This window comes from Biomphalaria glabrata, chromosome 2, assembly GCF_947242115.1.
Source record: "Biomphalaria glabrata chromosome 2, xgBioGlab47.1, whole genome shotgun sequence".
NCBI lineage: Eukaryota > Metazoa > Mollusca > Gastropoda > Planorbidae > Biomphalaria > Biomphalaria glabrata.
Window position 1 is genome coordinate 56,418,659 of NC_074712.1, and position 12,156 is coordinate 56,430,814.

At 37.6% G+C, this 12,156-nt stretch overlaps 1 protein-coding gene across 4 annotated transcripts in view; it reads left to right on the forward strand.

Moving 5' to 3' along the window:
* The window catches only part of LOC106067534 (neuropeptide SIFamide receptor-like), a 168,854-nt gene extending 161,768 nt beyond the window's left edge, over positions 1–7,086 (forward strand). For all 4 annotated transcript variants that reach the window (XM_056021544.1, XM_056021545.1, XM_056021546.1 and 1 more), the window contains exons 3-4: positions 2,850–2,949; positions 4,674–7,086. In XM_056021544.1, coding sequence (XP_055877519.1) covers positions 2,850–2,949; positions 4,674–5,490 — 917 coding nt within the window. In that variant the 3' untranslated portion in view covers positions 5,491–7,086. The remainder of the gene's footprint in view (positions 1–2,849; positions 2,950–4,673) is intronic.
* Positions 7,087–12,156: the final 5,070 nt, after the last annotated feature.

The window sequence follows — 12,156 nt, forward strand, 5'->3', positions numbered from 1 at the left end:
TGTTTTTTGGGCAATAAGGGTGTATAGTATAACTATTTTAGTGTAAAGATAGATCTACCTACATACTTGACTTACTAGACCAATGTGTTATTTTCTTGTCTGACCACTCAAAAAACGCACACATAAAAGAACGCAGTTTGTCTAGTCATCATCCACTACACAAAACAGTACACTAGGCCTACATGTGTGACTACACATTTCAGTACACTAGGCCTACATGTGTGACTACACACAACAGTACACTAGGCCTACATGTGTGACTACACACAACAGTACACTAGGCCTACATGTGTGACTACACACAACAGTACACTAGGCCTACATGTGTGACTACACACAACAGTACACTAGGCCTACATGTGTGACTACACACTACAGTACACTAGGCCTACATGTGTGACTACACACTACAGTACATTAGGCCTACATGTGTGACTACACACTACAGTACATTAGGCCTACATGTTAGACTACACACTACAGTACACTAGGCCTACATGTGTGACTACACACTACTGTACACTAGGCCTACATGTGTGACTACACACAATAGAACACTAGGCCTACATGTGTGACTACACACAACAGTACACTAGGCCTACATGTGTGGCTACACACTACTGTACACTAGGCCTACATGTGTGGCTACACACTACTGTACACTAGGCCTACATGTGTGGCTACACACTACAGTACACTAGGCCTACATGTGTGACTACACACTACTGTACACTAGGCCTACATGTGTGACTACACAAAACAGTACACTAGGCCTACATGTGTGACTACACAAAACAGTACACTAGGCCTACATGTGTGACTACACAAAACAGTACACTAGGCCTACATGTGTGACTACACAAAACAGTACACTAGGCCTACATGTGTGACTACACAAAACAGTACACTAGGCCTTTATGTGTGACTACACACTACAGTACACTAGGCCTACATGTGTGACTACACAAAACAGTACACTAGGCCTACTTGTGTGACTACACACTACAGTACACTAGGCCTACATGTGTGATTACACACTACAGTACACTAGGCCTACATGTGCGACTACACACTACAGTACACTAGGCCTACATGTGTGACTACACACTACTGTACACTAGGCCTACATGTGTGACTACACACTACAGTACACTAGGCCTACATGTGTGACTACACACTACAGTACACTAGGCCTACATGTGTACGTCTATCTGACCTATTTGCTTTTTGGGCAGGGACGGTGTGGATTATTTTGTCTACAGTTGGTTATCCTAATGCTCTTATCTACATAGGCCTAACTTTACATCTAGACCCAGATCTCCATAAAAGGTCTAATAAAGACGCTATTATCTTCGGCTGCCTCTAAAGTTTAAGCTATAAAAAGAGTGTACTTGATCTTTCAGAAGTTAATCGTTTACCGCAAATGAATTGATTAAAATCACCAAATATTGACCTAGCATGCTTATCAGATTCTCACTCCAAACAAACAGAAATGATTAAACATCATCAAGTGACCAAAAGAAATTGAACAATCCCATTCATAATATTGCATAGAAGTTTTTGGCAGAAAATGTTAAACAACATTTATAATGCAGTTACATTCAAGTGCAGGTATTGGCTCCATAACCTCTACCACCATATTACTTGACCAATCCCTCTTCAAATACAGACTGTGACTAAATAGTGGTTAATTGCATTTTTTTTTATAATCAACGCTGTTGAAACCATGTACATGATTAGAAAACAGGAATGTGCGTTTCAACCGCTACCACATGTTAAAAAGTTTTACACATTTTAATTTAACTCTTTAGTTTGTCATCTCATCTCTGCCCGTGGTCCCTTCTGGGGCATTGACCACCAACCAGCTTCCTCCGGGCGTCTTGGTTCTGGGCGAGTCTTTTCAACTGTCCCCACGATTTGCCCATCTGCTTGGCATCTGCTTCCATATCGCAGCGCCATGTATTCCTTTGGCCGTCCCCTCTTCCTCTTTCCTTGGGGGTTCCAGGTTAGGGCTTGCCTTGTTAAGTTGGATGCAGGCTTGCGAAGGGTGTGACCTATCCATCTCCAGCGTCTCTGAAGGATATCTACTTCAATGGGCTGCTGTTTTGTTCTTTGCCAGTTTCTCATTCCAGATCTTGTCTGGCCAGCGGATCATAACAATCTTCCTCAGGCAGGTATTGATGAATACCTGGAGTTTATTTCATGGTGGTGATGGTGGATCTCTAAGTCTCTGCTCCTTACTGTAGTTTGGCTAAAACTAAACTAAAAAAAAATTATAATTAAATTACTATTTTAACTAACAAAAAAATTCTTTCAATTAAACTATGGCAATTAATTTTTTTAGGTAAACTAAGAGTGAATAATTTTTTAGTTAACTTTTACACATCAATATACTGTAGGGCGCTAAAAATGGACACACAGAAAATCCTTTGCTTTTCTCAAACTTTTTTTTGAAGCGGCGTCCTCTAAAGGGGCATACTTCAGCTCATACCAACACTTCAGTCAAGTACAATTTCTTTCCCTTGTTCGAAATACCAAACAAAATAATTAATGACCAATAGTTAATAAATTAACTGTTTTTTTTTTAAATTGATTCTTGTATTGTTAGGTAAAAGAAATAATTGTGCAAAATTTCAGCTTGATCCGAGATTGGGTGTTGGAGAAATAACATATTTAAAAATTTTACCAGACATTGAGTTGATATAAACTTGTAAAACAAATACTGTGTGAAAACAGCAAACTTTATATACATAGAACATACATGAGAAAGAGAATAAAGATGAAATCTGAATACACATATACACATGTAATATAGTCTTACAGTAATGATTTTTTTATTTGCTCTACAGACTGGATGTTTGGACCATTCCTTTGCACTGCCATCCCATACCTACAGGGGGTGTCCGTCAGCGCGTCGGTCAACACTTTAGTGGTCATTGCACTTGACAGGTTGGTATTAGCGATAACTTTAATTAAATAAGACCTATGATCTATACGCTACCTATCAAAAGGTGTTATAAAAAGTCTAAATCATTTTTAATGAGGTCTTTTACTCAGAGAGAGAGAGAGACAGAGAGAGAGAGACAGAAAGACACAGAGAGAGACAGAGAAATAGACACATTGACACAGAGAGACAGAAAATATGTATTTGTTTATTCATATTTAATGTCTCTCTGCTTTATCGGCACAAAAGGGAGATGACTGCATGGGATTAATTTGTTTTTCTTTTGTTTTATGTAAAAGCTATCTGATTCTGTTGTCCACTGTTAACGAGGGTGTCATGTGGCCAGCGCAATGTCTTAAATTTTCCCCAACCAATGTCAGGTACACATTAGAGCTGGGTGGACTCATGGGCGCCTTAAAAAAGTGACAGTGCTCACTAGAACAGCCCCGGTTCGGAAGCCAGGTGCATACCACTCATCAGCGGCGCCCCTTTCATTGTAATGGTAGCCAGACCTAATTCACAAAACATTTATATCTAGAAGTGTTTTGTAAATGAAATGTGTTGAATGGGAAAGTAAACTTTTTAAGCTATTCCTGAACCCGGGCCCACGGGTACATTGTTAAGCCAATGATATAACATAATTACGAAAAAGTTGTCTATTTAGGTCTGGATAGAAAATAACCAAATTTCAAATACCTGCCACAAGTACTAGAATGTAATCTTTAAAAAAAAAAAAAATTTTTATTAAATTTGCAAAGTAAGGCGAATAGCATCATAAAAAAAGCTTATCTAAAGGGGAAGAACTCCGCCCTTAAAACTATACATACTAATAATGTTATTTCGATATCAAACAAAATAATTAATTACCACTAATTAATTGTCTAATTTTTTTTTTTTTATTATTATTATTGATTCGTGTTTCGTAAGGTACAATTAATAATTGTCTTAAGTATCAACTTGATCAGAAAATGCGTAAGTGAAAAATAGCGTTAACAATTATTTAAGGGGGCTAAACCCAACAAATTTAGGCATCTCTGTGTATACTGAAGGATTAGTTTCCCTTGTTGGTATCAAAAAAATAATTAATTACCAGTAATTATTAACTAATTGGTTACTTTTGTTTTTTAATTAATTCAATTTTTGTCTATGCCAATGAATAATTGTTTGAATCTCAACGTGATCCGACAATGTATGTGACAGACAGACAGACAGACAGAACGAGTTGATACAAGCTTTGCAATGAACAAAATACAATCTAAGAATGGAAGAGAATGGAAAGTATTATTTTTTGTTGTTTACAGATCACTTATGTTTATGTGTTGTAATGGTGTGTCCATGTTTTCTATGGTTGTCTATATAAGTTTATTTGCCCTATATATATATGGCTCCTTATGTCTCGGAAGACAATGGATGCAGCCAGGTGAATCAATGGCTTTGGTTTCGTCTTGAGACGGGGCAAAATCTGGTGTGACTAACCAAGCCGATTCTGAAGGGGCAGAGTTTGCCACACTTCGTGCATGTATATGCATCTGACTTAGGACTAGTTGACAGGGCATCTTTCTTCTTCTTTTTCTTGACTGATGCAGCTTCGTTTCTTTTGAAAAGAAATTCCCCTCCACTTAAATTCATGCTATTTTATGTTGTTGTTTTTTTAAAGTGCAAACAAGTTTGTCATTTTGAGTTATGTATACGTCTATTAGTATTAACTGTCGAACTTTTTTTCCCTCAGATACATTGCAATTTGTCACGTGATGCGCCAACGTAACACAAAGAAAAATGCCAGGGTCATTCTGGTCATCATCTGGACCTTTTCCTTGCTGATCCTCCTCCCGTGGGCTCTGTACTATAGACAATATGATTTGTTAATAGACGGTGTTATGTACACGGTCTGCAACGAGATCTTTCCAAGCGAAGAGGCCAAAAAGGGATTTTTCCTGGGCGTCATCTTCCTGCTGCTCTATTGCATCCCCCTGACTCTCATCGCCGTCTTTTACTTTTTGATAGGGTATCGTGTTTGGAACAGAGACGCCCCTGGCATCACGTCCAGCAAGGGAGTCATCGAGAAGTCGAAGATGAAGGTGGTCAAGATGCTGATGGTGGTGGTCCTTCTCTTCATGATCTCGTGGATGCCGCTGTACGTCATCAGGCTGAACGTTTTCTTCTTCGGCGGCAACGAGAGCGACCCGATCATCAATACCTACGTCAATCCTTTCGCGCAGTGGCTCGGCACGTCCAACAGCTGCATGAACCCCCTGGTCTACTGCCTGTTCAGTCAGAAGATACGCCGGCGCATTTGGTCCATGCTGTGTTGCGCCAAGAAGGAGGCTCGGGGTCTCTACTCGACCAGGTCAATGTACAACAGTGCCTTACAGCAAAGCGTGAGTACGAGGGACTCCTCGATCAGGCTAGACCCCTGCGCCAACGGCCACGGAAGTATCAACTACGGGCATCTGCAGGGCAGCGTCTGCTACCATCACAGGCCTTCACGGCAGAACAGTGATCTCATAAGGTTGAACAGAAATAATGTAATGTCCACTCACGTATAATGGTCACTCTTGCATAGAAGATCATGGTCTACGTATTAGGGAGTTGCCTAGTATTTTTAACAACTTTGAAGCAGTGTGTTTTCTCTGGTCCACGTACTGTAATACATTTACCAAGAACTTCAGACTGACGTGTATATCCGCGTCAAGAACTAAAATGCGTTTATCTTGGCCAAGAAATGCATTTACCATTGGCCAATAACTTCGTAGTAACGTGTTTCTCGGGGCCAAGAACTGTAAAGCGTTTACCGTGGCCAAGAACTGTTATGCGTTTAACCTAACCAAGAACTAATGCGTTTCCCTTGCCAAGAACTGTGGATTTGTTATCTCCGACCGACCCAAGAAATACAAATTGATCTATTTTTGTTGACTTGTATCAGTAAGTTGGTGTGTTGACAAAAAGGAATACTTTCTATGTTTTAAAGTTAAAACAAGACTAAACATTGACTGAATTGGACGTCACTAGGTGGAGACAAATCTTGTTTTTCTGCGTGATCAACCGCATTGTGCCATGGATCAACTAACTTAGAAGAAGGCGCTAGGTAGAATCCTGTTGAAAGCGAATAAAAACCCAAATCTACATTAGCATTAATGAAACAAATCAATGTAGAATAGACTTCAATAGACTGGAATAGACTTGAATAGACTCTGGTTATTGAGCTACTCCTCTTGTTACATCACCAGCCTTGAAATTAAAGAGGAGAAAAATGTACACTTTCAGAAAAACAACATTTCAACCATTTTATTTCGCATTTGTAAATGTCGTTTGAAAGTTCTATAATTGTTCCATTTATTCAATACTAAACATTTCAGAGTATCTTTTTTATGTATCTTTGGTATATCTATTTATATACATGTGTGTAAGAGTTGGCGCGGGCGCTGAGTGCTAAGCCTTTATAGCTTTTTGGTAGTCCTAAGCAAGAGAAGACAATGTGTCATTGTTGCCCTATCCACTTTTTACTGGTAAAATTATCTTCCCCTGTTTACAGCAGTATACGATTTCAATCCCCAATAAGCCAATCCTTAAGAAATAATTAGAAATATAACAATTCAATTGAATCATTTAAAATGATAGAACTTTGAAGGTGTACATTTTGAACAACATCTGATTGTATGTACTGTACCATTTGTATTTTTTTATTTTTTTTTTTCCTGTCATTTTGAATTTATTTATGAATCAACTAATGATGTCAATTGTATGTTATATCAAGTGCTACGCATTTTGATTTTGTTAATCCATTTTGTTTACGGGAATCCATTTTTTTAATTAAAAATTATCTTTTTACATCTAAGTTTCTTACTTACGAACCTAATATTAATAAAGTCTTCAAATGACCTGAAGCTGTTATATCAATAGTCTCATAAGTATTCACGCCTGGATAAACTGGACAAGGGAGACTATAAATAGAGTATTCTTTTTCTAGTTGGCATGAGTGAACTAAAAGTCTTGACGTGATTGTTGATGATATAAATAATTATAGAGATGTTGAGATGCGGGACATTATCAACCAATATTAATTCACCTTTTATCATGCGTAAAGTAACTTACAAAACCATACATACGTTGAATCCGCCTGTCCAAAGCACATATAGCATAGGAGATATAACATGTCTATACACAGCCGATTAGATTGCTTGTCTCATGAAACGTCCGCAGTTTATCAGATCATGTGGATCTTCAATATCTCAGCAAATCGAGCATTGTAAGACGATTCCGCAGTGGCACCGCTATCACATGCCCAGCCATGTTTGTGATGTCATCTAGGCAGGAATAAATATGCTTGTTCTAGATTTATGTGCTGTTTCTGATAATGTAGAAACCCCATGCTCAGCATTGGCTCCCCTGACATTTCCTATCTTTGTCATTGCTTATGTAAGACTCTTAGTAAAATGACGAGATTTGTGCAGGTTTATGGAGGTCCCAGTGAAGCTCTTTCTTTTCTGTGGTCAATTTTTAACTAAATGATGTGTAGCCAACACAATGACTCACGGCTTGTGCTTACATTTTTTTTTATATTTAGTAATTAACAGATTGAGATTGAGCTCATTTTCAGGTTCATAGCACTATTTTGTTCAGACTGGTCATCATGATGTTTAGTTTGGTCATTGATCATCATGATGTTTGATTCTGTCATTGACCATCATGATGTTTAGTTTTTCTATTGGCCATCAAGATGTTTATTTCGGTCATTGGTCATCATGATGTTTAGTTTGGTCATTGGTCATCATGATGTTTAGTTTTTTTATTGGTCATCATGATGTTTAGTTTGGACACTGGTCATAATGATGTTTAGTTTGGTCATTGGTCGTCACGTTATTTGCATAGAATTTAATTGTCTTGGTATTAATCGTATCTAAAATTATACATTAGCGTGGTGCTAAATAAAGCAGATTAAAAATGGAAGAAAAACTAGCCTATATAGAATTCTGAATGGGGTGCTGATCACTCAATACATGCTGAACAATTTACATTCCAAAATTATCTAACAAGTATAACCATTAAATATCAGAATTTCCATGTTAATAATAAAATCCTATTTCAGTGAGTCTGCAATTTCAATCAAAATATAAATTAATTCATCCTTCACTTTTGGTATTTAACCCTTTTGTTAATTGTGGCCAGATTTTTTTGCATGTCACGTTTTTTCAATGATTTTTCTTTCTTTAAAGAATAACTTGTACAAATACTACATTGATATTATTGATTAAAAAGTTATTGGAATTCAACTCAATTTTTGTTTGATGTTTATTGTACGTGTGTGTGTGTGTGTGTATTTTTTGTTGTTGTGTTAAAGTGATTTTGTTAAGCCATATTTAAATTTAAAACGTTTTGACCAATAAATTATGTGGCTTTTTCTGAGATGACATTTTTATTCAAAGATCAAAAGCACGGAATGCCAACTATTCTTTCCAAATTGGAAAGTTTCACGATGAATGAGACAAACTCCAAGGACGCTAAATTGACATTTACTGTTGCCAACTATTTTAAAAGAACTGAGCACTAGTTTTAACAATATCCTTTATTACCACTAGATAGTTGCCTAATTGTCTTAAAATAAGTTATAAGTCATACAGTTGTAGTCTAACCCTTTTCCCAATTCAAAATTATTTTGTATTACTATTTCTGTTCCATTTAATTTTGCGTTGAGTTCTACAAATTATTTATCTTGAACCAGCTATAAAAGAGGTATTGTCTATTTGTTTTAAAAGTATTATTTTTAATGTTTTGCTTGTGTTACTTTTGGACGTTAATCTCTATGTCTACCGAGTACTTCTCATTTCAACAACCAGCAAATCGCATTACACTTTTTAGTTCCTTTAAACCAGCGTATCGAAAAAAAAAAAACCTGTGGGGGATGTGCTCCCTTAGAAGGATGGGGAAAGGGGGCTTCCTGACACGGAGGGTGTCTGGAGACCAGCGGGGTGGGATTGACCTATATGCAGCAGAGGGTATAGCTTAGGGCCCTAAAAAACATATTTAGCAGTAATATTTAGTATCTGGATAAAGGTCCCCAAAAAGACCCCATATTTCAAAAAGGTTAGGAACATTTCACATATATATTCCGAAAATGGAAAGTCTAAGCTGATTAAAAGTTTTTACAAAGGAAAAAAAAAATAATTGTAGTTATAGATTAACGTTTCGGACTTTTGTGTTTTGTTTTGTTTTTACATTTCGCTTTTTCTTTTTTATTTAGTAACTGAAGGAAAAGAGAACCACGCTGGCAGAAGAAAAACGCCAGAGAAGAAAAGCAAGGTCAAGGACACTAGCTCCAGCTGGAATAACCTTGCCCAGTGTGCAGCCGAACATTCGGGGCTCACATAGGTCTCACCAGCCATAGAACCCCAATGCAAAGCCCTCAGCCCCCCTGGATGACAAGGTGGTCATCATCGAACCACGATGGACTGTATATATACTTCAAAGTGAAACATCTCGTGTAAATGGCACCTCTCCCTTTTTCTCCCTTTTTCTTCCGATCTTCTGATATATGGGGGCAGACGATTTCAAATGATCTGCTTCTCTGGCCGAGCGTGTCATGTTGCCAGCACAACGACGTACCACCTTTACCTCCCCCCCCCCCCCCCAAGGTAGAACAAGGTTAGAGTTTTAACAGGGGAAACTAGTCCTGTCTAGAAATGATAGAACTTGACCAGTCCTGAACGTTGGCATTCTTCTAACTACACTTTACAATTAGTTGCTTAATACAAACATTTCTCAGAACAAAACAATGGCAGATGTTCCACTAAAAAAAATTATTTAGAATGGTAGAAATTAATAAAAGAACCAAATACAGGAAACTTCAGTCCCATATAATTTGATATGAGCAGGGGGGGGGGGAAGCTAGGAATATCCATCGTTTAGGGGCCCCTGCCCCTTGCATTTTGTATAATATTTAATTTATAATGTAAAAAGACTTTCATTTGGGTCCCCCTCAAGTGTGGATTTTCGCATTCTCCCGCCTCCCCCCCTCACCCTAACTACGCCACTGAATATGCTCTGGATTAAATAGTTTTGTATGATTATAGTTAATGCAGCCTTGCAATTCTAAGATTCTGCAGGCTAATCATACACTTTAAGAACAGTAATTTATTGGAGAAGAAAGATTACTTTATTTTACTGTAATCACATTTTCGTTCATTAAAACCTGAAACCTTTTCTTTCACAACTATTGTGCGCTAAAATCGCTCGTTTTTCGAATCATTTTTGTTTCTTAGAGGGTTTTTTATCCTGAAATATTGTTGGTAAATATTTTGTTTGAAGTTGTCAACTAAAAGGATATATTGATGTTTTCACCAAGCAGAGAGTTATGGTTCATTATGGTCAGGACCAATCAATAGTCAGTACACTTCTAATGATGTCGACGAGTGCATTGAGAACCAGACGACAAACACTCAGCAGACGTAGACTGAAGAGCAGGTAACTCTAATACCTAGCAAAAGTGACGGCTCCTGGTGAACTCTTCTCTGTACATAATGTCCGGGTAAACTTTTTCAATGTCCATTTTCTTTACTTCTTTGAGCCATGAAGTGTTTGGTAATTATTCTCTGGACCAACGCCCTAAAGATTGATCAAATAGACACATCCACCAAACTCAATTTTTTTTTAATCCGAACCAATCTAGATTTCCTATTCGTTTTTTTGTTTTGTTTTGCTTTTGTCTTGTTTTAAGAAAAGTAAGAATTGGAATTAATTCGTAATTCAGCTTTACCTTAAAGCGCAACAACCTTCTACCTAATGTGGCGTTCAGTCCCATCACTATATATTGTAGACTCATTTATAACTAGATCAGTTTTTTTGTCAGCATGTATCTACTTTTGCTGGATGATCTAAGTCTAAGTAAAGTAATTACGGATATAACATATATGTGATACTCACACCCTGATGGCTATGTTATCTTTTAAACTATATTTTGTTTATTTAAGTCGGAACTTCCCTTCTTTAAATTTGCATATCCAAACAAAAGGAACACATTTCAACGCTTCCTCAAACACAATTCCCCATTTTTTCCGTTCCCCCAGGGTGTGGAGAGGGAGGAGCTAAATCCAAAGTCCCTAGGGATCCCCACTTGGCAGTAGCATCAACGAATTTTTATCAATTTAATTGAGTCATTGAGGCCTTTTATATATCTTTAATGTAGAAAGTACAGAGCACAAGAGAAAGTACACAGCCTTGTATATAGTACTCGTGTTGATGATTTGATGTTAAGTATTAACGAACTGGGGACGCTGAATAAGGAATTTTAGAACCCTTGCTTGTATATAGGGTATTATATTTTAATCATCTAATTTGTTGATCATTGATGTGCCTGTATGGTGTTGTGATTCAAGGAGAAATCTACGAAGGGCACTTGTGCATAAGATTGGGGTGTATCGAGATACCAATGGGGCTGGTCCAACCCAAAAGAACAATAATATGCATTCTCAGTTGTAGGCTTTGTAGGCAAACTGGTGAGGATCGAGGCTGTAAGGCAATAGATATTAGTGCTACTGGGCTGAAACTGTTTAAACCACCACGTCAATGAAGCGCTGTTAAACAGATTTCTCGTTTAATCTGATTTGTAATACCTTACGGCTTATGGGCATAACTGCAGTCGCAAAGAATATTTAAAATCGTAGTAATAATAATAGTAATATAATTTAAGTAGTAAAGTAAAGTTACCCTTGCAGATGATGTAAAGGTTATCTGTTTCTATGGCAGAGGGTGTCATGTGGCCAGCACAACGACCAACCGCCTTTACTTTTCCCTAATTAATGTCAAGTACACATTTGAGCTGGGTGGACTCAGAGGCGCCCTAAAGATACCGAAAGTAAAAATCCCAGTCTTCACCATGATTCGAACCCGGAACCCCGGTTTGGAGTCAATGCTTTACCGCTCATATATATATTTAAGTTTTTAATTTGTTGTTTAGTGTTTCTCAACCTCCTTATAAGTCGCAAACACATTTTTAAAAGTCTAAAGGCCCACTACTCCAGAACATTGAAACGATGCTAGAAGAAACCCAGTTGTCACGCTTTCCAGATAGTATATTTTGTCCCCGATTACTCCTTAAAGCATGTGGTCAAATTGTAGCATACAGCTTGTAACCAGAGTGTAGAATACAGATTGTCACAAGACAGCAGCATTCATCTCATATACAGCATACAGGTTAACTCTCTTATCTCTGTCATTAT